General features: G+C 40.7%; 2 protein-coding genes across 7 annotated transcripts in view; both read left to right on the top strand.

Moving 5' to 3' along the window:
• abcc3 (ATP-binding cassette, sub-family C (CFTR/MRP), member 3) overlaps positions 1–9,467 on the top strand; it is a 45,055-nt gene extending 35,588 nt beyond the window's left edge. For 2 of the 6 annotated variants that reach the window (XM_061094340.1, XM_061094344.1), the window contains 9 exons: positions 1,169–1,482; positions 4,096–4,295; positions 5,378–5,504; positions 5,723–5,824; positions 6,369–6,515; positions 6,630–6,788; positions 7,439–7,605; positions 7,731–7,925; positions 8,669–9,467. In XM_061094340.1, coding sequence (XP_060950323.1) covers positions 1,169–1,482; positions 4,096–4,295; positions 5,378–5,504; positions 5,723–5,824; positions 6,369–6,515; positions 6,630–6,788; positions 7,439–7,605; positions 7,731–7,925; positions 8,669–8,780 — 1,523 coding nt within the window. In that variant the 3' untranslated portion in view covers positions 8,781–9,467. Of the gene's footprint in view, positions 1–1,168; positions 1,483–4,095; positions 4,296–5,377; positions 5,505–5,722; positions 5,825–6,368; positions 6,516–6,629; positions 6,789–7,438; positions 7,606–7,730; positions 7,926–8,668 lie in introns of those variants that run through there. The other 4 variants (XM_061094345.1, XM_061094341.1, XM_061094343.1 and 1 more) reach the window with 4 other exon arrangements.
• Positions 9,468–15,436: 5,969 nt separating this feature from the next.
• On the top strand, positions 15,437–17,588 carry wfikkn2b (WAP, follistatin/kazal, immunoglobulin, kunitz and netrin domain containing 2b). The gene is made up of 2 exons (XM_061095436.1): positions 15,437–15,640; positions 16,047–17,588. Exons 1-2 carry the CDS (start codon positions 15,461–15,463, stop codon positions 17,586–17,588), a joined length of 1,722 nt encoding a protein of 573 aa, XP_060951419.1. The 5' UTR covers positions 15,437–15,460.
• The last annotated feature ends 9,174 nt before the right edge of the window (positions 17,589–26,762 follow it).

Raw genomic sequence — 26,762 nt, 5'->3', positions numbered from 1 at the left:
CCATCCTGGCATTTTGACAGCTGTGTAATGTACAAGAAACAATTGGTTTCCTATAGTGTGAAGATTGCTCTGGGTGGACGCGTTCAGCCAAGTGATCAGACATGTGGTTATAGGAGCACATGTTATTTTCTGTTGCCAAAGTTGTGGTTTTCTATTTGATTTGTACTGACATCCCCCTGTACTTTTAGTGACCTGTTCTGGGACATATGAAAGTATCCATCTTGTTTTTTCTGTTGGTTTGGAGAACATACCTGGTTGTCAACTTTATTCAAGAGCTTGGAATTTCAGTTTGAGAGCAGAACTTATTGATCTTACCTTCGGATTTAGTAATACAGATATACCCTACTAGTGCTCAGATGACCTGAGCTTCTCACAATGCACCATGTGCCCACCTACAACATTTGTTCTCTGATTTTAATTCTTCAACTCTCTGTCATCAAGTCTGTCAAAATTCTCCCACCAATAGAGTGCCAGGGTTAATGAGGATCATTTAAATAGCACCGTCTCGTTTTGCTGTTGATGTTAGTCAGATAAAATACAGGGGGGAAAAGAAACAGGGTGGCACCTTTTTAGTTTTTACAATAACTAGCAACAGTGTTTCCATAACGCAAAAGCTGAGGGCGGGAATGCATGAACCCGGCTAAAGTAACCACCCGTGTGGGACTCTCAAAGACATAAACCCAACACATTCATAACGAGGTTGGACAATATCACTTTTACATTACATGACATGTCATTTGGGAGCCGCTTTTATCCAAAGCGACCTCCAATTATTGCATTCAACATCTATAAGGGGGCCATTTTTTAGGGGTTCAGTATCTTGCCAACACTACACCTGCCGTTTGGGAATTACGTGTTAGAGCAGAGGAGTGAAACGGGAGTCAAGGCTTCACGTTCACACAGAAGCATAGCAGGCAATCTAAGCACGAGGTCAATTTGAGTGCGAGCGCAAGATTTCGAGTGAATCAGAAAGTGAAATCAACAAGTCCTGCTCTCAAACTGAACCGAACTCCATCGTATAAAAAATAGGAAAAAACACCCATATAAAAACGAAGTGTTAAAATAAGTCATACTGTCGTAGTAACTGTGACTGTGTGAAACCTATGCTGGCTCCTAAACGCAGGCGTTGTTGTGTTGTCACATCTGCCCCCCCTCCCCCTCCTCACAGGTGTGCTGTTGTTGGTTAACTGCCTGTTGTGCCGAGCCTACAGTATGCTGCGAGCGGCCAAGCTCACACACTACAACATGCTCCAGGGGGTCCTGCGAGCTCCGCAGGCCTTCTTCGAGAGCACCCCCACTGGGCGCTTACTAAACCGCTTCGGCAAAGACATCGATGCTATAGACTCCCACATTCCAGAAAATATTGACATATGGATGCGCACTTTCTGGTACACACTGAATGTGCTGCTCATATGCTCTGCCCTCACCCCAATGTTCCTCATAGTCATAGCCCCGTTAATGGTGTTCTATTGGTGGGTTCAGGTAAATTGGAAACGAGTCTGCTAACATCAATTCATCATGCATGTCTGAGAGTGTTGCTGAGTGTGTGCTGTTGGACTGCTGCATGTGGTTGGCGCGATGATGGTTGCTGCTGTAGTGGTGTAGCTGCGGAGTGTCCTTAGTCCAGTTGTCTTGGCTTAGCTGCTCAGGCTGTTGTTTGACTCAGTGGGAGCTCTGTTCAGCTGGTGACACCAATAATCCCTTAGACATAACAGCCAAATTATGATTTTGCTATAATTAGCACACTGGCATTTTTTTATTAATACTCAATAGCATGGCTGCACTGGAGGCAGAGATAAACTCGGTAATCGCATCTTTCACATCCAATCACAGGGTTTAACCTGCAGTGTTGCAGGAATGAAGATGTTTCACTGCGCGCCAAAGAGCATTTTAACATTTTTCTCTTAACAATTTGCTTGTTACTAACTAATAAGACTGTCCACCTGTATAGTACTGACTTATCCCCTGGAAATCAGCATTTAATCTAGATGAGCCACAGTCACTGGGTGTTCCTGCCACAGGCGCAGCTCTGTCAGGGTGGAACCGGGTGACCTGGAGAGCAGCACGTGTTGACCTGTGCTGTTGTTTTATATAGTCACTGGAAATATTTGCCAGTGGTTTGTGTAATTTACAAACATTACCGTGATGAGGAAGGATATTTGATCCAGACTAGTTTGAAAACGAATGGGTTCGGCTTGTTCATATTTCAGTTTGTTTAGATTGAGAACTGATGAGTGTAGTAAGTTGTACATGCATGCAAAGTTATCATCAACATTTTATTGGCAATTTTGATTCAGATTAAGATCTATTGTTTATTTGCTCTCCAGAGCTTGACCTCAATATCTCACAGTTTGGCACAATGCTGTGGTTGCATCCGGCTAAAGAGGCAATCTGCCAAGTGCACATTTCAGCTTCTTGTGCTGTATTTTTTTGGGGGTGGATTCCATTGGAATAATCTCAGCAATTTTTTTTAACAAAAATCCGGCATTAATCTGCAGGTGTAGGATTTGAATAAATCCTGTGTTTTTTACAGCTGGGATCATCATGGGAAGTTAAAGCCAGGATCTTGTTGATCTGCTGCTCAACATTTTTTTTTATGTTTTTAATTTTGTGGATCATATTAAATTGCAAGAGTACCCCTTCATCACCGATGCACAGAGAGCAGATGGGCCCTGTTCAGACCTAGTAGTAACATCTGTCGTGAGAAATCTGATCACAAGCCGACCGCGTTTTGTCTGTTCACACCTGGCATTACAATGCCTCCTGAATGTGGCTCCTGTCACCACTTGTGATGGGATCTCAGCTCCCCAACTCTATATGTAAATAATCACAACACTCATTGGTGTTCAGACCAAATAATTATGTTTTCAGCCAGTCTGAGTCAACAGACTTGTCAGATGACAATGTTTGAGTGTGTGTGTGTGCTTTCACATGAGAGATAGAGGAAAAAGAGAGCAAGCAGAGTCCGGAGGGGCTGAATGAATTAAAGCGAGCATCCATAGAGAAAGATTTTATGTGTAATATGTCTTTACGTGGTGATCAGAAATTGAAATTGTGGTGATGGCTACAAACAAGTCAACATATGGATGCTGAGAAGAGTAAAAATATGTTGTAGAGGTTAGATTAGGATTAGAGTGATCAGACCTCAGGACACGTAGTACCAGGTCTGACCAGAGCTTTAGTGTTGACTTTCAGTCCAGTCCAAAAACATTAAGTTGAACAATTAAATAGGTCATCAGTCCTTCAAACAGTGGGAAGTTCAATACAACTTGCTTTAAATTGTTGTTTTAGCCAAAGCATTGGTGAGAAGAGAAAAAAGACGACGTGGATCTGCTTTAAAGCAATTTCCCCTAAACTTACTCTAATATATACTAAATTAACTTTATTGTCCAAACGAGGCAGGACAATTTATTTGACACAGAGATTAGTGAAACATCTAGAGTCTGTGTGCTCACTTATTTTTAACTAGACTAGACAAAAGATTTTTTTAAACTAAAACTAACCATACTAACACAAGTTCTTATTCCTGTGGCTCTGTCCATCCTGCATGGCCTGTGTCTTTGCTTCATCACTCGTCTATAATCATTCTGCTGAAAACTCTGTTTGATTGTCATTACAAATTAAAACCAAACGACTACATCACTTTAACAATGTGATCGCGTTGAGGCGTTTATAGAAATAAAACTTTTAACAATTTCACTGAATCTGTTAAAGATTACGTTTGGTAAATATCTGTCGTAAAAAAACAAAACACCTGCAGTTCTAAATCAGCTCTACTGTATTATAAATTGATATTATGCTGTATAATCTATACTAAAGCAGACTTTAATACATTCGTGAGGTGAATGCACCTCTGATGAGATGGTGTGACGTTCACTGGCACCTTCTCAACACTCTGTAACATTGGAATATCAAATGAACACTGCAGGTGGTTTGTTCACACTGGCTTCCTAAATAACTGCCTGTGTTAGTGTTGGTATACGTGTGCGTGTGTGTGTGTGTGTGTATGCACATTATAATTGTTTGCTGAACATCTGTGATGACTTGTTCTGTCATAACGTTGAGTTTGTTTCTTTCCCCCCTCGACGCCTGTAGAGATTTTACGTTGCCACATCCCGGCAGCTAAAGCGCTTGGAGTCGGTCAGCCGCTCTCCCATATACTCCCATTTCTCTGAGACCATCACTGGCTCTAGTGTAATCCGAGCCTATGGCAGACACTCTGCCTTTGTTCTGATGAGTGATCTGAAAGTGGATGAGAACCAAAAGAGTTACTTCCCTGGTATAGTGTCCAACAGGTAAGTGTCCTGTTTCAGCTCGGCAGAACAGCTGCTGTCTTCCAGATGTTGTTTCTTTCTTTTAATCTTCGTCTACTCAGCCACGGATGTGATGGATGAGAGGAACAATTTGAAATTTGGTGGAGATGCACATATAAGTCTTGCCAACATAAACAGCCAGTCCTTTAGATCAGTGGCTGAGTAGAGAAGGTGAATGCAAGTGAAAACATTTCAACACTGGAACACAGCTGCTGACACATTACGCTTAATATGCATGCACTCGACCTTTAAAGCCGACCTACGGAGGAAAGATTTCCCTCAGCTTCACACTAAATGGTGTATACACTCACATGCAGGGTAGAACTTGGTTTCAACTACTGCAGTGTTAACTTTCTGCACAGCATTACAGACCTGCATCACCTCCGGCTCTGCTTTACTTAACTCGTTTCATAGCAGACATTTTTGGTCATAGCAGGAAGAAGCTCAGGTGTTATGAAACCCAGTTACCGTTTTATTTGTATAGCACCAAATCACAACATACATTATCTTAAGGGACCTAATCTAGTAAGGTTGAGACATGATATTATATAGAAACTCAATTTTTCACACCATGAAACTCATTTTTACTACTTTATCTCTCACGGTCAACTTCCTAGTCAGTTTGTTTGGTTTAACTTCTTGTCATTAAGCTCTTTGTATATAGAAGTGTTAAATAGATTAATTATGTTACACATTAGCCAGCTCACACAATATCAGGGCTTTGGAACTGGACCATCTATATGTAATGCTGAAATCAATCACAGTTATTAATTAGATAATATTATTTTTGATGTGTAAGAAAGTCTGCTTAGAAAAGAGCCTATAATCCGAATTAGCATGTGAAAGCCAAGCTGTCATTAAACTTTACATATGATAGATATACACAAACCTTGTGGCCAATCATAGTCAGCAGTCATATCACTAGAATTACACTTTGGCTTAAAGTCCTACTTTATTTTATAGCTTACGCTTTAAAGACCAACTTACATATTTATACCAGAAGCTGAGCTTTTGCATGTCAGATGTCTCATTAACTGTATCTCTGCTCTGACATTGTCCCGCAGGTGGCTCGGGGTGCGTATTGAGTTCATTGGAAACTGCATAGTGTTGTTTGCTGCTGTGTTTGCTGTGACTGGTAAGGAGAACCTGAATCCCGGCCTCGTGGGTCTGTCGGTGTCCTACGCTCTGCAGGTAACTGCTCTTATAACATTATGCTAATGTTATATTTGAAATAGATTTACTTAAAGATGAACGAATCATTATTTATTTCCCAGTTTCAAAAAATAGTGTTAGGAGTTGCATCTCATTCAATATATGGATAAAAACATTTAAATCGAATTGTAATGTTTTTGTAGTTTTGGAAACAGCATTCTACTGCCCCTGACTTAAAGCCTGTCCTGCTGTTGTAGGTGACCATGTCTCTGAACTGGATGGTGAGAATGACTTCAGATCTGGAAAACAACATAGTAGCGGTTGAGAGAGTGAAGGAGTACTCTGAAACCAAGACAGAGGTATGTTATGGTGTGTGTGTGTGTGTGTGGGTGTAAAGAATGTGTAATTCTGTCCCTAATCCTCTGCAGAAGCTTAAGTTGGACTCTGAGTGTGTTTGATTTGAAAAGTAAAGTATTGGATTTGCTGTTAAAAAGTAGGAATTTACTCACATTCTAAAAAACACTCTTTATTGCTGCTTAGTCATGTAATTACACAACACAGGAACTATAAACTCTTAACTAGATCCAGAAATGTTGGATTACCTGATGCTAACAAGGGCCAGGGTTACATAAGACAGACAGGGTGTTTGTACTGTACTCACTGTACTCGTTCACCTTCAATCACAGAAATTGCCCTCATGGCTGGTAGAGTTGTTAGAGAACACCTTTATTTGGATCATCCAGTTTGTCTCAGAGGTGAAATAAAAAGTTTGGCAGCTGTGAGTGACTGTGCATACCAAGAGGTCCAGCTCAAGTTTTTAAACGTGATAAACAAAAAGCCCAGAATATTCACAAGTTGTTCAGAATGTTTTTCTGGTCAGAAACCCTGCATCTTTGTTCACAGGCCCCCTGGGAGGTGGAGGACAAGAAGCCCCCTCCTGACTGGCCCAGGGAGGGGAACGTGCATTTCCAGGACTACAGCGTTCGGTACAGAGAGGGACTGGACCTCGTCCTGAAGAACCTAACACTCAGCGTCAAGGGAGGAGAGAAGGTGGGGAAAATACAGAGATTTGTTTACTTGTTGCAGTCACTCATACATGACCATGGTTCCCTTAACACTAAAATGAGGGTCTGCGTTGGTCTTGCATTCCACATTTTTCTACAGATTGGTATTGTGGGTCGTACAGGAGCCGGCAAGTCTTCCATGACGCTCTGCCTCTTCAGAATACTGGAAGCTGCAGGAGGAGAGATTACCATTGACGACGTGAAGATCTCTGAAATAGGTCTCCATGACCTGAGGTCCAAACTCACCATCATTCCACAGGTAAACACACACACACACACACACACACACACACACACACACACACACACACACACACACACACACACACACACACACGATATATTGTATCTGTCTGAAAAGAAAGAGCTCGAGATATTTTGTGAAATACTTTACTTAAATTCATTTTCCTGCTGAACATCAACATTAAGTATGAGGTTGCAGGCCATTGCTTAACTTAGCATAAAAAAAGTGGAAACGCCTAATGTGGTTCCGTCTGAACATGAGGAAATCCACCCTTCAGCTCTTTTAAAATCTTGTTTAAAGTTAAAGTTAACAGTTTTCCAGCCAAACCATGATCACTTTTAATTTGTGACAAATTGCTAATCTTGCTAGCTTTAAAGGTGCCGATAGATTTTAAGTGTTTAAGTCTTTATGCTAAGCTAATATAAGCAGTCGAATGAGAGTGGCTTCTATCATCTCCTCTAACTCTAGTTTATAGTAAAAGCAGCTACAATAAAAGCAAAACTACTATCAAACAAGTCATCAACAGATTTGTTAATTATGAAAAGTACTGCTGTTCCCTTTAAAAACCTGAATACTCCTGGTTCCTCTTGCTCATAAGCAGAATATCTGTGGTCAGGGGTGTTTCCTGTTTTTCTGTCTAACCTCTGAGCTTCTTTCTGCCACAGGAGCCTGTTCTGTTCTCTGGCAGCCTGAGGATGAACCTGGACCCCTTTGACAAGTGCACTGATGAAGCGGTGTGGAAAGCTCTGACGCATTCTCACCTTGACAAGTTTGTCAGCAACTCGCCGGCAAAGCTGGAGCTGGAGTGTGCAGAGGGAGGAGAGAATCTCAGGTAGGCTCGGTAGAAGAGAGATACAGTATACGTGTCTGAATGAAATGTTTTAGACACTTGCCAAACCTCTGCACAGTGAAAGTCGTTGGATGTGCTCTGATTCATGTGTTGTGTTGTATGTGCAGTGTGGGCCAGAGGCAGCTGGTGTGTTTGGCTCGGGCTCTCCTGAGGAAGACGAGGATCCTCGTGCTGGATGAGGCTACAGCTGCTATCGACCTGGAGACGGATGATCTGATTCAGTCCACCATAAGGACTCAGTTCGAAGACTGCACCGTCTTTACCATCGCACACAGACTCAACACAATCATGGATTACACAAGGTTAGATATGTACAGCATATGGTTACGTGCAAAGAGTTCAGCTTTACGCAGAGAGATTCAATCTGTGTCTTGCTCTTTATAATAAAATAAATCATCTCACACAAAATACAAAAACAAATACGATAAACATCTTGCATCATGTCACACAGCTATATTAGAAAGTTTATGAGATGTTTCACTGTGACAAGTGGGCCCTAAAGAGAAGAAAAAACAAATTTTCTCCTTTATATCAGTGCTGTCACCTCAACACTGTTTTCCAGCAGTAGTATCATTTTTATATTACATTTTATAATAAAATATTATAAACGTATTACTATTATAATTATTATATACTATACATATATACGTATCATAATAAGATTGATAAGGTAAACTTTATTGATACCATGTTGTGGAAATTCACTCGTTACAGCAGCAGATTGACAGAGATAAAATTAAATGATAATAAATTTGAAATAAAACTAAATACAAATACACTTTGACTTTACTAAAACTTTAACTGCTGACAGAACAGTTATTTGTAGAGACGTGTGTGTGTGTTTTATAAATGTAAGCTCTATGAAAATGCATTTGAAGTGATGATACCTCATAATCCCTGTGCAGCCTTATACAATTATGCCAAATTTCATAAAAATTGGATCCACACACGAACAAAATAATCAATGTTCCCTCTTGTTGTGCATGAAGATGAATTTTTTGCCATGTCAGCATTGTTCCTCATCCTCTCCTGTCTCTCCTTGCAGAGTTTTGGTGTTGGACAAGGGACAAGTCGCAGAGTTTGACACTCCCGCAAACCTGCTATCTCAGAAAGGAATCTTCTGGAGCATGGCTAAAGACGCGGGACTGGTGCAGTAGAGGCGCCTTTTCATATCAATGTTACAAAGCAGGGTCGAGGACCAGCTCAGTTCTCGTCAGTCAGACTCTGAAGTTCGAACCTGGCAGTTGAACTGAACAGTACCTGTTTATGTGTGTTTGGTATGTTTTCAGGGCACTAACTGCTGGTTTTTACGAAGCCTGAACGTGAATCAGTTAGCAGTTGCCAGTCATTTAGATAGTGTTTGATTGAACCCACATCAGGACTTTTACATATGACTGTCTTCAGTTTCTGGAACTGCATTGTGGGACATACACCAACCTTTGAAAAAAAAAAAACAAGCCATAAGTGCAAGTACTAGTTGATCCAGGTCTGCTCTTTAGTGCCTTCTGCCAGAGGGATGAAGAAAGCCAGTGAATGTATATCGTTTTCTAATCAGCTGTCGGCTGCAAAACAAAAAGGAGGAACTTTTTTATTTTATTTTTTCTACAAGAAACATGCTGTGCCACTGTATCTTTCCTCATCCAAAAAACACGTTTTTGTGATACACCCACTTATTTTTGTACTGTACCTTTTATTTAAGCCACTTTTAAAGAGTTTTCTGATCTAGGGAAGTTTGTTCAGTTAAGTATGTGATTCATCTGTGAACCAAATCTATAAAGACTTGAATTCTATACCACCAAAATATAAAATATGATGATGCCTTTATTAAAAAAAAAGGAAGAACACTGTTTGTTTACTGTCTTGCATTCATGAGATTTCACAGATTTCTTCATTAAAGGAGCATTTCAAAATTTCACATCATCTCACTAATACAAAAAATCGATACTAATAATGATTCGTATAGCATTTTGCAAAAAAAGGCTACTAAGTGCTTCACAAATATACACTAAAGTAAAAATGTATAAAAGCAGTCATAAACTAATAAATGAAAGAATACAAACACTAATGGTCTGAAATTTATGCATTTCCATTCAAGACAATAATTTAAACTAGAATTGGCTAAAATCAGGGAATGCGGAATAGTTCTAAGTACATTTGCAGTGGATGAAGTACTCAGACATATTACTTAAGTAAAATACAAATATTACACAAAGATGTACTCAGGTTAACAGTTATTTTTATACATTAGTAAAAGACAGTAAGTACTAATAAAAAAGTACTTGCACAGTGAACCCTGTCTCCTAATGTAATGGTCAAATTAACTATGCCTACCGTATATTTTGTAAAACAGTATTACAGACTGTTCTAAATGGATAGTATGTATCTGGTACTGTATCTAGAACACAGTTCCCATCTTGTTATTGTTGGTTGTATAAAAACAATGTGAGCATATAACAATGCTTTGCAAAGATGCAGTGGAGTAGAAAGTGCAGATATCTGCTGATATATGTGGTAGAGTAAAGGTGAAAAGTAAAGTACAGATACATACAAAAATTCACTTTTGTACAGTAACAGAGAAAATGAACTTTATTACATCACACCACTGGCAGTAATATATATATATATATATCTACTACTGTATATATTGCACTGTGATCCAAATAGGTCAAATAGCTTTTAGTGAAATGCACTAAACTACCAGTGTGTTGGGTAGAGTCAGCGAATATTTGACTGCAAACACACAACTCTCTTTTTCATACAGAACAGACCTAGATTCTGTTCTCTATTGCAAAGATTGGAGGTACGTTAAGAAGGTAAATCATAACAATGATTGTTCTTCTTGCTGAACCTTATGAACTTACATCTCAGTGCATAAGGTTGTAATAATTTCAGTCATCCACTAGGGTGTGCTCACAGTCAAATCAAGGCTCCAGACTGGATTTTACAGAAGGTCTGTGATATCACTTTTGTCTTCAAACATTTCCTTACAAACTTACATCTAATGTCTAAACTGACTGAGACATATCTGAAGTACTGATGACAGATATATAGATAGATAAATAGATAGCCATACATTTTTAAGTACTCCCCTAAATACCAATTAGTAAAATCTTTCTTATGTCGAGGTCACTCCACAGACTTACAATAAGGTATTGCACTTCTTAATAAGACCAAATGAGGCCAAACATATATTTAAATGCCAAACGGTTAACTGTGAGACCAGACAGTTATTGTTCAAAACAGATTTGAGGTTGGATTTTGGTTATTTACTCTGTTATACTTTTTCGTACAGTGACAACTCAGTTGGTCTTTTGTTTCCAAGAAGCTGAGTTCACCACAGATCTCTCACAGCAAGATGCCTCCTGTCTCTCACACACGCAGACGTACACCATGGCCCGCTGCGGTTTGCATTTCTCTGCAGTGTTTTCCTCCAATTACAGAGGCCGTACACTCTCTGTCTCTGTGTCTCTGACATGCCAAAACTAACAGATGCCGATAGGCCGGTATGAACGAGGGCTCGGCTGCCAGCTCGTTTGGTAATGACTCTGCCTGTGGGCAAAGCTGCATTAAGTGGCAGGGAGGTCTGGCTCTGGCTGTCTGCAGACGTGTCCCATCAGTTTGTGCTGCAGGCGCAGGAACCTGAAGTGAAAACAAGGTTGAAAACAACTTCAGCGATGTGGTGACAAACCAAGAAGCTCCTTGTGTTTCCATCTGTGAATATCAACCGGACAGGGGCTCTGGTTGTTGTTTTACTAGGTTTGGGCCACTCACAGTTATTGACTGAACTCAAACCCGACCGATTTATCGATTTGCCGATAAATATCAGCAGATATGAGCCTTTCACAAACAGAATAAATCTATAAACAATACAGAAAAGATGTATAGTTATGTAAACCTTTTACATAAAAAAAACAACCATTTTCTTAATTCAAGTTTGATATATTTGGTTATATCTTTATTATATTTTTATTTATAGTTATTTAGTGATAAGTATAAAACATCTCAGCCTCAATAAAATGTCTTACCTTACATAACAACATCACAATGATGATTATATATTTATATATATGTATATATATTTCGGTATTCGCATATGTAATACTGCAGCTCTAACTCCTGGTCACTGGGGATATTTTGGCTTTTTACACAGTAGGAGGGGGAGAAGATGTAGAAGTTGTTGATCTTTATATACAGTCGTTAGTATTTACTTTGTTGCCTCAGGCTCCAACGGTATCAAAGACTGATACCTGATTTATTCATATAAAAAGTGAGGAGCTGTGAGTGAGGGGTTGCATATTAGACTCTTTATGGGGAGCAGTAACTTCCTCACAACGTGAAGTTGCAAGGCAGCCAGTGGAAACTCCAGAGATATAATGTGTTGGCAAAGTTTTACAGGTACTTGTACATTGAGTCTAAGTGTAATGTCAGCCAGCTGAGCTTCTGGAGCTATATTTAGTTTGGCAGTGAACTCAGCTGCTGCAGAAACCTGCTTTATTTAGACTCATCTTATATCTTATCAGAGTTTACTGGTGTTGGGCCTATGGTACAAACTGGTTAAGAAAACTTTTATAATAACTAGGGCTGGGCAAGTTAACTCGTTTCAATCGAGTTAACTCAAGTGATGAGTTAACTCGATTAATTATTTTATCTCGCATTAACTCAGGTTTGATTATTTATTGTTTTATTGTGAAAGTCAGGCTTTTATTTTGTGAAAGTCTGTTGCTGACTGCTGCAGAACAGGAAAAAAGAAAATAATTGGCGGATAAACAATCGAGTTAACTCATCACTTGAGTTAACTCGATTAAAACGAGTTAACTTGCCCAGCCCTAATACTAACTGTTGAAGCTAGAATCCTCAAATAACCTCTGCGCTGCCGGCGTGCCATTGGCTAATTTGGTGCTTTTCAGGCTCCCTGTTATTTGATTACATGGAATGAGCCTTTCATTTCATATGTATTTGTGGCCTGGAGACATATCCATCACCACTGCAGGAATTTATTAATTCCACCTCTGAATGAAACATTTCATTGGAAAACACACACACACACACACCCGCGCACACACACATGCATGCAGTCCATAGATGACATTACTTTGGCTTACATTGATTTCCTGGAGACTTACATTAACCTTAACCATAGTTACCACTTGTCTAACAGTAATCTAAACCTAACCTAGACCTTAACCTAAACCAGACATAACCGTATAAAAACTTAACAACATTTCATCACCATAATATTCAAGGTTTTATGTTATGAGAAGTTGTTTTTTTTCCCCATGAAGGACACAAGTCCCCATTATGTGACTGCGTGAACAGAATGAGGTCCCAACAAGTTGAGTAATACCTGGACCACACACACACACACACACACACACACACACACACACACACACACACACACACACACACACACACACACACACACACACACAGACACACACACACACACACACACACACACACACACACACACACACACATACCTCAGCCGTTAGGGATTTTTTCATATAGGCAAAGTGATCAGAAATAAGAACTAGAAGGATGCTGGGTTCTCACAAACAACCCAGACACACAGTCAATCACTGTTAAAATAAGCTGGTGCAGTTAGTCATACATGCAGAATACAGTACGTTCAGTTGTTTGTCATTGGCAGTGAAATGGAGCAAATATAATCCTTCTTACAGGATTGAGACCGGCAACTCTGGAAGCTCAGAAAGCGTGAGTTAAACAGGCTTTATTTAGTTGCTTGTCATGCCCACACACACACCGCACACACACCCACACACACACACACAAACACTCATGTAGACAGTAATCCCCATGTCTGCATCAAGAACAATTCCGCAGAAACACTTTGACACAGCGTGAGTCCACTGTTATTGCACTGGAAGGCGGTCTAATAGCCCGTCTGTCCTCAGCTGAACTGTAGAGGAAACCAATCGAAGTAAATTAACACAGCGGAGGAATGAGGGTTGCAAATTATAATGCATTCATTCATTAAATTGTCTGCCAACACACTGTGGAGCACATCACCTGATTGTTGTGTTTTTTTTCGTTTTGCATTGTCCTCATCTCACCTCTCCTGGTCTATTTGAAAGTTGTGTATTCAAAGCTGGGGTTTTGGCGCCTATTTTAGGTCCTAGCTCGTATAACAACTTGAGCGTTGGTTGGAATCATGTGGAGATGCCTAATTAAGGTTTTCTCGTCAGTCTAAAGTCCTACTGCTTTTTTTCCCCAACAGCCTGGCTGTGTTTTTCTAGAATATGTGTGTCAGTAAACTTCCATAAGTCCACACAAAATGCTTGTAGTGATAAACAACTAATCCTGTGCACAAACAATAGCCTTGTGGAATGTAGAGCATGTATACAGTGAAGTTTGAGAAGGAGCTGTGAGGAATCACTGGTCACATGTGAGACAGGAAAAACTCTGACTTTATATTCACAATAGTTCAAACTTTTAACAGAGTGCAACAGTGGCAAGAAAAAATGCAACGTGTGGTCAGAGTGTGTTTCTCAAATAACTGCTGTTTTACTGCAGAAACAATTGTCTTCTCCTTGTGTGTGTTCTTCAAAAATCTAGTGCAGGCTTTGAGATCTCATTTCAAACCTTTTAATAATAATCAACTTAAGTGAGGGAACTACATGCAAACTATATATCTTTTGTATTTTAACAGAATTCCATTTATATGTCATATAAAAGCTGCAATATATCCACTCCACATGGAGTGTTGGTCACAAAAAGTACTACCTAAGTACTATTAAGCATTATTAGCGACCTTTCGATTTATTAAATACATTTAATGTGAAATTGATCATAATAATAACACCTATTATTATTATATTAATAATAATAATTATTATTATAGCTGTATTTATCATTGTAATTGTCATTGTTATTATACATGGAAAAATATATAATAATAGGAAATAATAATCATCCAAACACACCATCATATAAATCACAAGGGATAAATCATATCTATCAAGCAACATTCATGTATTTTCCAGGAGCCTCAGTGAAGGAGCAGAGGTTTCAATAAGATTTCTCTGCTGAAATCAGCACAGACTCCACCAAGGATCATCATCTTTTCACATCGTTGCAATATCGTCGCAATAAAACCAAATATGAAAGTTTCACAAATTTGAAATTGTGGAAATTGAAAATATTAAGATCATTGTTTTATGAGTAGCATTATTTCATATATCAATATATCAGTCTGAATATATACTGAAGCTTCTATGATGTGTCTACTCTCTCAGCGGTCAATCAAAATCATTTACATATTAACACATCGAAATAATTGTTTTGTTGCAATATCTTAATACAACTACGATATGAAATGTTTAACCAAATACACGATTGAATTTTGATTGTTTGTGATCGCCTCGTTTTGATCCGTGCGATCCTTGAACACATGTCAAACAGCTGTGCGTAAAGAAAGCTGCGCGTCTTTACGCACGGAGCGCACAGAGCGCACAGAGCCTCCAAAGGGTTAAACGGGGTTACCATCGATGCTTATAACAGGCAGGTGCCCCGCCAGTCCCAGCCCAAAGCTCACCACTAACTTTTTTAAACGCTTCTCCCAACATCTGGGGAGCAGCTCCAGTTGTCATGGTGCGAGCTGCTCAGCGAGTCATGTTCACGGTGATGGAGGCACATCGCTGGTTTGAATAGAGCATCACCGCTGCAGAGAAGCCCGGATTCCTCAGACAGCACACGTGTGATGCACGTTTTTCTTGGTTTCCTGGTTTTGCCTACTCTCGTCTACTAAAATACATTTTTTTGATCAGTTCTAATCTTTTTTTTTTCACTTGTTGCACTGCGTTCCGCTCTGGAGATGTGGTGGAGGCTGTTTCCACGGTGGATCTGGTTCATGGTGTGTGTGTGGATGGAGCTCCAGGTCCGAGCTTTGCCACAAATCACCTACTCCCACGCGGGGATCTGCCCCAACGACATGAACCCCAACCTGTGGGTGGATGCCATGAGCACCTGCACACGAGAGTGTGAAACCGACCAGGTAATGACTTTCAACTCACTTTGTAGAATCACGTTATCATCATTATCTTTACAGTTTGTTAATATAAACCTGTTGTAAATGTAGGTTATGGATCATAAACGTGTTTAAACACGTCAGTAATCTGTAAATTGTAATATTTTTTTATGACATATAATATTTTTGTTTTATATGATAATAATAATATATATAAAATAATCTATCTATCTATCTATCTATCTATCTATCTATCTATCTATCTATCTATCTATCTATCTATCTATCTATCTATCTATCTATCTATCTATCTATCTATCTATCTATCTATCTATCTATCTATCTATCTATCTATCTATCTATCTATCTATCTATCTATCTATGTCAGAATGTAAAATCCTTCATTTTCACTTTCTGTCCTTTCTTCTCACAGGAGTGCGAGTCCTTCGAGAAGTGTTGCCAGAATGTGTGTGGCAATCGGAGTTGTGTGGCAGCTCGTTACGTGGACGGGAAGAAAGGCCCCATGGGAATGCCCAAGGAGGCCACCTGTGCCAGTTTCATGTGCACCCAGCAGGGCTCGGAGTGTGACATCTGGGACGGACAGCCGGTGTGTAAGTGCCGGGACCGCTGCGAGAGGGAGCCGCACTTCACCTGCGCCTCCGATGGCATGACCTACTACAACAAGTGCTACATGGATGCCGAGGCGTGTTCTAAAGGCACCAGCCTGTCTGTCGTCACCTGCCGCTTCCACCTCACCTGGCCCAACACCAGCCCCTCGTTGCCCCAGGCCACCACTCCCCGTCCAACCACCGCTCCTCTTCAGGCGACTGTTCCACCTCCTCTGTCTCCGGTCCTGGTCGGCGGGCCCGCTCACCAAATCGTAAATGTGGGCGACACGGCCAGTTTCCTGTGTGACGTGATGGGTCGCCCCCGGCCTGAGATAAGCTGGGAGAAGCAGCTGCCAGCGGGTGTGGAGAGGGTCGTCATGTGGCCCAATCACGTGCGTGGGAACATGGTGGTCACTAACATTGGTCAGCTGGTCATCTACAATGCCCAGCCGCCCGATTCAGGTGTCTACACCTGTACGGCTCAGAACCCGTCTGGGTCCGTGCAGGCCAGCCACCCGCTCACGGTCCTGCCAGCAGAGATGCCCAAGCCGCCCGAGCCAAAGAACGTGACCCGCTGCCCGCCCGAGGAGTGCCTGAAGCCCTCCGATAACCCAGAGGATTGTGGGACTGAGCTGGAGAATGTCAGTTGGTACTACGAGCCCAAGACAAACAACTGCATCTCCTTCCCCCAGTGCAACAGCAACAGCAACAGCCGGCCCCCCAGGAAGGTCTTCGAGACCCATGAGGAGTGCATGCAGTGCTGCGGTCCGGAGCTGTCGGGCCCCTGTGGCCTCCCCAGCCTGCAGGGCCCCTGTAAGGCCTACGAGCCGCGTTGGGCCTACAGCAGCACCCTGCAGCAGTGCCAGTCCTTCATCTACGGCGGCTGTGAAGGCAACGACAACAATTTCGAATCCAAAGAAGCCTGCGAGGAAATGTGCCCCTACCCGAAAAACCACCACTGCAAGTCCTGCAAGCCGAAGGGCAAGATGGTGACGAGCTTCTGCCGGAGCGACTTCGTCATCGTTGGTCACATGACTGAGCTGACAGAGGAGAAGGACTCTGGCCACGCCCTCGTGACCGTGGAGGAGATCCTGAAGGACGAGAAGATGGGGCTTCGCTTCTTTGGCAGGGAGCCCCTGCAGGTCACCTTCCTCAACATGGACTGGAACTGCCCGTGTCCGAACATCACGGGCGCTGCCGCCGAGGGACAGGTCATCATCATGGGCAACGTCAACGACGGCATGGCGGTCCTGCACCCGGAGAGCTACGTGGGCGCCACCAGCCCTCGTCGAGTACGGAAGCTGAGAGAGGTCATCTCTAAGAACACGTGTGACATCCTGAAAGCGATCACCAACAGCCCTCAGTAGGATGAGGAGGAGAACCGGCACATGAAGTTTGAAAACGTGACTCGACTGCAGACGGCCGTTTTCCTCTGAACAATAATTGCAGGAATGTTTTAGAGCAGAGGTCCTCAACAGGGGGTCCGCGACCCCTAGGGGGTCCGCTGAGGTACTGCAGGGGGGTCGTGAAATCTTTGGTTGATTAGATCATTTTTTTTACATTTTTTAATTTATTTTCGAACCAATTTTTTTCCCACAAATTTAAATATCTATAAATACACATTAACATGCATCCAACATATTGTGAGGCTGATTTGACCCTCTGCCTGACAACCTCCATCCATCCAAGATTAGATAAGTTGTGTGCTACCCATCAGGGTCCGACATCTCACTAATGTGGGAGTATGTGTTCCATCCACTGATGGCTTGAGGATTCACTGTCTCTTCTACATGTATGTTTAAAATAACAACATGAATCTGTGAATTACTTTAATAGCTCAGTGTTGTATGCAAGATGTATGTTTATAAATGGCAGTGGCATGGCCACCCTGTACCTTGCACATGTTTAAATTAAAAACATGAATATATGAACCCTTGTAATATTTGAATAGCTTAATATTGAATACACAATAACATGGCACTAGGCCCAGTTTAATATAAAACACAATTTTATACAATATATATAGTAGGGGGTCCCTGCTCCATCTCTCCACCAGGGTCCTTGGCCTAAAAAACGTTGAAGACCCCTGTTCTAGAGACAATTCCTGATGCATTTAATGGATTTCTTTCTGTTTTTGAAAGTTTTCAGGCGCTCCTGATCGGGAGCCCTGTCGTCATCTTGTTATGTTCAGAAGCGTGTCTTTGTGTGGTCTGCTCTCTGTTACCGTGTTGTTGATTGAAATACCATGTATGCGAGTGCAGGAGACATCCATCATGATCCTCTTGTTACTCTAATCCCCCAGACCCTGTCGTCCCTAGTGCTCTCTCCTGCAATGGAGGTTGCAGACTTGCATTGAAGCACAAAACAGACACGAATGAGTTTTTATGTGCATAATTTATTCACTCCTCTTTTGATTCTTGTATTTGGAGGCCTTATTCCCCCCCCCCCTTGACAATAGTACCTTACCTTTGACTCCATACTGTTTTCCACAACATCACCTGTGCAGGGTATCGCACTTACAGTAAATAGTTTGGTTCGTCCAAATAAATGAGTTGTAAAATATTTGATTAATCACTACATTTTCTCACAACCGTTTTTTTTAATGAATTTTTAGCTATTTATTATCATGTACGCTTTTCTTGTGTCTTGTTTTTATACTTCAGTTCCCCTCTGAGATTTAGAGGCATTTTTTCAAATGTCGTGTTATTTGTGAAGAAAATAAAGATTTTTTGATTTTTCTTCCTTTTTCCTCTTTGATATTTGCAGACACCTGTTTAATATTTAATCATATTTCAACACAAAGACTTTTTGTGAGCTTGTGGTTTAGTTTGGTCTCAGTGGTTCTGTACCAGTTGAAGGACAGAGAGCGGTATGTACCTTTGCGGTTCTTTTGACAGGCTGTGATAAAAGAGACTCGGGAATAGTGTATCCCCGGACCCCCACCTCATTGCTAAAACCCCCAAAACAGAACCCATACATTCTCAAGACCCCTGTTGCGTTGTAAAAACTTCACCCTACTTTGCTTTGCCGCCGTCATCCAGTCTAATTGGGTAAAGAGCCCAAGCTGTAAAACCACAGATCCACTCCCATGCAAGAGCTATGCGTTTCATGCCGTGCCAGCAATGCTTCTCTGGGTTACCGGGAACAGGCCTAGGTGGGCTTCGACGAGGGTGTTCTACTTCCCAGATGAGATTCTGTTTCTCCCATCCAGAGCGGCCAGGCAGGCGGGAGGTCAGCCGGTGTTCGGCGTTCCTTTACTGGCAAAACCACCAGGGAGCTGAGACCTGCACTTCAGCAGCTGTTGAGGTTCCGCAGCAGAGATGTATTAGATCTGCAGCACGTTGGATCAGAGCAACATAAACAAAGTTCATATCGACATCACAAACCCTCCGACAGCTCCCCTAGTTGCCGTTTTATCACTTTTCAATTCACAGCAACAGTTATTTGTCCACAATTATATTTGTTTGCAGAACTCAATGCACTGACAGCTGCTGTGCACATTTTCAGGTCTATGGCTTTGACAGGTTTATTCCAACATGTACACAGAAGGCTAATAATATAAAGCTTTGACAGAATTTGAATCTGAACACTCAGAATAAACAGGTATCACCCTGTGTAAGTATTGTCTAAAACCCTTCAGGCCAGTAGTGCAGTGAGAAGTTGACACATTGAATATTAAGTTGTGTTACATGAAATTAAGGTGAAAAGCATCAGAGTGTTGTTGCCTGCACTGTATACAATGTACCCAAATAAGGAAATGCCATCATATTTATAATGACATCCTCATGATGTAATTTATACTAAGTTATTAATGAATGGTTAGTATAAATAAGCTGTAGATTGTTTCTCCAAAGTTAATGAAGAGTTATGACGTCATTGTGTAGTGACAATATTACTATAGGATCATAAATGATTTCTAGATCTTTATATTCTTTAGGTCATGTCTGCGGTCCTATAGGATGCAGAGATACTTGCAAAGATAAATGTATTTTTAACAGTCATTGTGTGTCTTCTTCATGATGTCACTTCTCATATGACGTCATATGAGGGGGAATCATCATATAAGCTTCAGATTGTCTCTGTAGTTCTAACTAGCAGAGGTACTATTAGGTAAGACATCTGAAGATACCCTCCCAAGGGAAAATTGGTTTGTACCAAATTGGTTTTTACACACACATACTCTGACCTACCACTCTAACCTTAAACCTCAGTTACCACTTGGCTAACCCTAACTTAACCTTAACCTAACATTAACCTAACCTTAAAACATGGCGTCACCTTAAAATTCAATGACTGACATTTTGAGGAATTACTTTTTCTCTTCATGAGAAAAACCTATACACACCACACACGCACGCACACACACACACACACACACACACACACACACACACACACACACACACACACACACACACACACACACACACACACACACACACACACACACACACACACACACTTACACTTGCTTTTGACAAAACTGGTGTGCCCATATGTTATTCAAAGATTGTGCGTATGTACACAATCATGAAGACATAATACATAGAGTATTATGTATGTTCTTTGTTGGTTTTCAATATGTACCATTACCACAAATGCATTTAAATTCATGTTCATGTTTAACTGACCACCGCTGTTTACAGTGTGATGTACAGAAATACAGTTTCTATCTAGTATATTGTAAATGGACTGTGTTTATATAACATGTTTCCAGTCTTATCGACAAGTTGCATTCACCCATTCGTATACATATTGGGGTTCAGTATCTTGCCCAAGGACACTTCTGAAGATCGGCGGTGCCAGACTCTAATAAACAGAGCTTCTGGTTAATGATTATTATACCTAATAATGTTAACAGTCTATAACTTTTACCTCCTGAGCCACAGTTTTTTACTCTTTCTGCAACTGTGAATGTGAACGTACTAAATGCAAAAAGAATAAAGTAACAGGGGTAAGAGAAAGAAAAGAAAAATCGCAGTATTTAAACACAGCTCAGTTTTGTTGACTTTTTAGTAGAGTACTCGATACTACTACTACACAAAATGATGTGGTTTATGATTATTATTGTTATTATTAACTTTTAGGAGTTATATATTCTTGTTAAATAGGAACACCAGGGACATGAGTGAGGGAGAGAGATGCAACAAATCTCTGCAGCCAGAACCGAACATGATGTATTTCATGCACGCCATCTTTAACCGTAAGTGGCGCCCTACTCTGCCTTAGTCCCAGTTTACAGAGTCATCCATAACAACAGATTTGAAACCACTGGATTAGAATCACAGACTGGTCCTTGTGGAGAAACATTCTGGTCTCTAATGTAGCAAAAATTCAGAGGGAACTAGTTCAACTATCAAACCAAAAACAACCTCAAAGGACGTCAATTATTTTTTCTTCTTTGCTGATTTTCCAGCCGAACTCCATTAAAAAAACGAAACATTTCCAAAACCCACCTTGTACCACTTCAATGCGTAGGCTGGGATCTACAAAAACACAATTTATTATCAATTAAAATTCAGCCTATTCAAAACATGTGTGGTTCGTCTTTAATGCTTTTCTAGTTTGAGCTGGGCCAGCACAAAGGGTACAGGAGTTATGCTTTGATACGCAGTGTAGAATGTTTTGACTCGCATGGTTTTTTCCCCCTTCTCCTTCTTCTTGGTTGATTGGATGGGGTCACTGCGTTCACGAGCTGGGTTCACCGGAGGCAGGAATAGTCGGTGAGGTCCTTGTGAGGCTCATATGTAGACCTGCGTCAGGTAGAAAGGACAGAGCAGCCCAAGGAGATGGGAACGTTCAGAGCAGGTCAGACTCTGGATGTATTTCTATGTGGAGCCTCGGCGCTGTGTTACCCAGAGGAGATCGGAACATAGCACCTGTGGAACACATCAGCCAGCCGGGTGGTTCAGGACCTTGATTCATGACCTGCATCTGTTATGGCCATATCATTTGGAGTGTCTATTGTAAAGATACAGTAGCCACTCACACGATCAACAGGATCCCCCGGCTGTATATCATCCCCGGGGCAGCCGCCGTTCAAAGGCAGAGGGCTGGTAGGTGGTGAAGCTCAGGAGGTTGACTGTTCAAATCTTCTGCTCTGGAGGGAGAGACATGATTGAGAAATGCTGTTACTTCCCCGAATCCCCGGGAGTGGTGGCCTTGAGCAAGGCACTTTTCCCACAAACCCTCCTTTGTCAACAGAGACACACGCTCTGATGATGCTGTTTTTCTGAAAAGACCACCAGTGTATGATTTGAGTCAGAGCAATCATCAAGTCATTACTCCTGTGTTCTCTGGGATTTATTTTTTTTAAACAAAAAAAAAAGAAAAAAGAAACATTCTTAAACATTACCTCTACCAATGAAGCTATGCTTACACCCCTGACCACTGAGTTGAGGTTTGTTACGAATAACTACCAGATGGATTTTCATTAAACAAGGTGGAATGATGTGGTATAGGTCAAGACCAGTCACTTTCTTTAACTTTGTGAGATAAAACGTCCACATATACATCGATTTCTCCGAAAATAAATCATGGATCTTAACGAAATAAAATCAATGTATCTTTGGGGAACAGATTTTTATGTGTATATACAATTTGCAGATCCAAATAAAAATCTGGATCTATCGGATTTGAATGATATTCCGTATGGGGACTGTTGGGTCTTGGCGGAGCTGTGTGCTCTCTGAGCGCCACTCAAGTTTATATTTGTGTCATAGTCTCATTGTCACATATGTAGTGATGCTTGTGAGCCTGTTCAGGCCTCTCACTCCTGCCTCACTGCTCTAAGTCCTCTAAATTCATGTGCATGTTTAACTGACCAATTTGTTGACAGTGTGATGTACAGAAATACAGTTTCTCATATAGATGTCCTTATCCACCCCCTCCCCATATTTAAGCTGCAAAAATGTCCCATCTCTCCCTGCTGCCCTTCATCTGTGTCCCTGCCTGCTGATTCTGCCCCCCCAACACCCCCACCACCACCCTGACATCCAGCTTCAGAGTCCCACAATGGAGTTAAAGATATTCGCTCATGACTCCCCAGTCTATCAATGTAATCTTATCTGGGGAAGTGATGAAGTCGGAGCGTAGCAACAAACTCTGACCATGTTCTCTGGCTGCAATAAACATTTGAGATGTGAGTTGTCTGAAAAATCTGTAATTAGATTTCAAGATTTTATAGTAAAAAAAACTTCTTAGCCTTAAAACTGAAGAGTTGGGTCACTTGTAAACTTTTGGCTGAATCCAGGTCCACGCATAATGACAGTTATCAAGTAGCTAAAATAAGATGATCTTTTATTAATCCCACAATGGGATTACATACCTGTGACCATTTGTTTGGTTTTCATACATGCGAAATTTGATATGTATTAATTCAATTAATGAATTTTAGATTTCTTAAGTTTAAAAAAGAATATAAAGCTGATTTCATTGGTGCAGAACTGTGTGTCTGCCTATTTCCCCTGCAGTGCAGATGATGTGGGTCTGTAGTTGAAGAGGTTGTGTGAACCACAGCATCCTCTGGTGTTGACTGCATCTCTTCAACATATTCATCTGCTTCAGGTTTTCACAACCCAAACCAGATTCACTGAGAGGAGAGAGCCACACCACAGTTAAATATAACTGTGAGCTGAGATGTGTTAGGGCTACATTGTGTAGGAAATGTCTCTACTGTAAATGATAATGCAAAACATATCTGCGGCTAACATTTCTCCACAATTATGCCTCTTATTGTGAATTGTTACCAACACAATTTTAAACCTTGATACATCTTTATGTTCATATTATATTGTATACTATTATGGATATATTCCTATTGATTCACATATATGTTATTTTAGTTGTATTATTTGAAATATACTGCAATTTAGTATACTAGGCGGAATTTATTGTCATTTATATACATGTACATCCTAGCATTGTATACAGTATACTTGTATATCATACCTGTCTACATACAGACTATACATTTATATCCATATATATGGATACGTCTGTATAAGTATCAGTAAAACTGGACAAGTACAGTTTTACATACTCGTGCAATCATCCTGTCCCATTGCACTTTAAGTTAATTCCTATACAAACAATATCTCTGCTGTGAAGGTGTATATCATGTATATATTCTGTATTTTATTGTTTTAAACCATGAAGGCACATAATGTGTTGTTTTTTTTTATATTTGGACCGACTGGTATTAGCAATTATTTCTGATATTCCTCAACAATCCATGTTCACATGAATTCATAAGGTGACTGGCCTTTTTCCATCACTGTTCAAACTGTGGAGAAGTTTACTGTCATATTTCCCCCATTTTAACTCTGACTACAGACCCACCTCTTTGGTCTCAGGCTCATTTAAATATTTATCTTTGTTTCATCAACCGCATTTTTCTCGACCACTGATTATTAATTATTATGTATTCTGCAGAGTCAATAGAAATGATTAGACTGTAGAACAATTTTTTGGGCTAGCAGCTTGAAATCTACATTTTAAATATGTTTCCATCTTTATGTTTTACATTTATTTTTGCAATTGTTCATACATTTTTAAAATCATAATAGTTAAATTAAACTTGAAAAAAGTTAGATTTTTTTTGATATTCAGGGTTAATAGAGTAAAGAGTTGAAGGGGGGTCTTGATTTTTTTTGACATTACATTGGCAGACATTTGGATACAAAGCACAGCAGATGCTGGTATTTCTGCTTCACAATGCATGCTGGGATATGCTCGTGCCTCTTGTGACCCACACTAGGAACAGGCAAAGAAGTGAACGAATGAGATCTCTATGGATGTGTTTGAATAGTCCATCTTGCTTAGGGACCTTCCTTATTGAGTCTAATGACGTATTTCAGCGGTCGCCAACAGCTGTTCAAATTCTCTAAATCAGAGGCCTTCAACAGGGGGTCCGCGGAGGTACTGCAGGAGGGTAGCGAAATCTTTGTTTGATTAGATAAATTTGAAAAAAAAAAAAATTCGAACCAATTTTTTCCCCACAAATTTAAATGTCTTAAAATACACATTAACATGCATCCGACATGTTGTGAGGCTGATTTGACCCTCTGCCTGACACCCTCCATCCGTCCAAGATTAGATACATTTTGTGCTACTCATCAAGGTCCGACATCTCACTAACGTGGGAGTATGTGTTCCATCCAGAGGATTCACTGTCTCTTCTACATGTTTAAAATAAAAACATGAATCTGTGAATTACTTTAATAGCTCAGTGTTGTATGCAAGACGTATGTTTATAAATGGCAGTGGCACGGCTATGAGGGGCCGTGAGGGACATTATTCAGAATACCCTCTCACACACACAACTGAAATGCTCTCACACACACTACTGAAAAACTATACGCTCAAACACACAACTGAAATGCTCTCACACACACTACTGAAAAACTATACCCTCACACACACAACTGAAATGCTCTAACACACACTTATTAAAAGCTCTGACACGCACATATGAAAAGCTCTCATACAGACATATGAAAATTTCAGTTGAAACGGAAGGTGTTTCAGTTGAAACGGAAGGTGTTTCAGTTAAAAAGGAAGGTGATCAAGGATGGAATCTCAACCATGTGCTCAACAGCCCTCAACCAATTTAGCAGAAGCAACGGCATTACTCAACAATATATTGGCCTCAGCGGAGGCAATCAGGACTCTGTCTGAGGCCTCAACTGTTCCCTGTCTGGCCTCATGTTCATAAAGCAAGTCGCGAAAGCATCTATACAATGATCCTAGTAGATTACTCACATCACTATCATCATGATTATATCTGGACACAGCAAGAAATGCAGATAGAGTTCGTGTATGATCATCAAGCTCTCTATAAAGCCTCTCCTGACCGAAATTGTTGGACTCCTCCCTTTGCAATGAGTCAATGCATTGCAGAGCACTAGTAAAAAAAACTTACAATATCCTCTTCATTGCCTCTCACCCCAAAAAATAAAGTTTGGACGAGAAAAACAAGGAGGATCAGGTGAACATGCATTGTGGTTGAAGTACTACTTTAAATCCAGTAAAAGCACATGCACTTCCTGGTGTGGACTTCCTGTTTCCTTCAGTTGAAAGGAAGGCCTTCCTTTTTAATTGTAATGCATTTAATTGTATTCACCACTGAAACGGAAGGTGTTTCAGTTGAAACGGAAGGTGTTTCAGTTGAAACGGAAGGTGTTTCAGTTAAAAGGAAGGTGTTTCAGTTGAAACGGAAGGTGTTTCAGTTAAAAAGGAAGGTGATCAAGGATGGAATCTCAACTATGTGCTCAACAGCCCTCAACCAATTTAGCAGAAGCAACGGCATTACTCAACAATATATTGGCCTCAGCGGAGGCAATCAGGACTCTGTCTGAGGCCTCAACTGTTCCCTTTCTGGTCTCATGTTCATAAAGCAAGAGCGAAAGCATCTATACAATGATCCTAGTAGATTACTCACATCACTATCATCATGATTATATCTGGACACAGCAAGAAATGCAGATAGAGTTCGTGTATGATCATCAAGCTCTCTATAAAGCCTCTCCTGACCGAAATTG

The sequence above is a fragment of the Limanda limanda genome, chromosome 21 (genome assembly GCF_963576545.1).
Source record: "Limanda limanda chromosome 21, fLimLim1.1, whole genome shotgun sequence".
In the NCBI taxonomy this organism is placed as follows: Eukaryota; Metazoa; Chordata; class Actinopteri; order Pleuronectiformes; family Pleuronectidae; genus Limanda; species Limanda limanda.
Note: the sequence above shows the minus strand (reverse complement) of the source record. Positions and strands in the feature narration are given on the sequence as shown.

Coding starts and splice junctions, on each gene's coding strand:
- wfikkn2b (XM_061095436.1), top strand. CDS start 15,461: ATGTGGTGGAGGCTGTTTCCACGGTGGATCTGGTTCATGGTGTGTGTG. Junction 15,641..16,046: donor GAGAGTGTGAAACCGACCAG/GTAATGACTTTC, acceptor TTCTTCTCACAG/GAGTGCGAGTCCTTCGAGAA.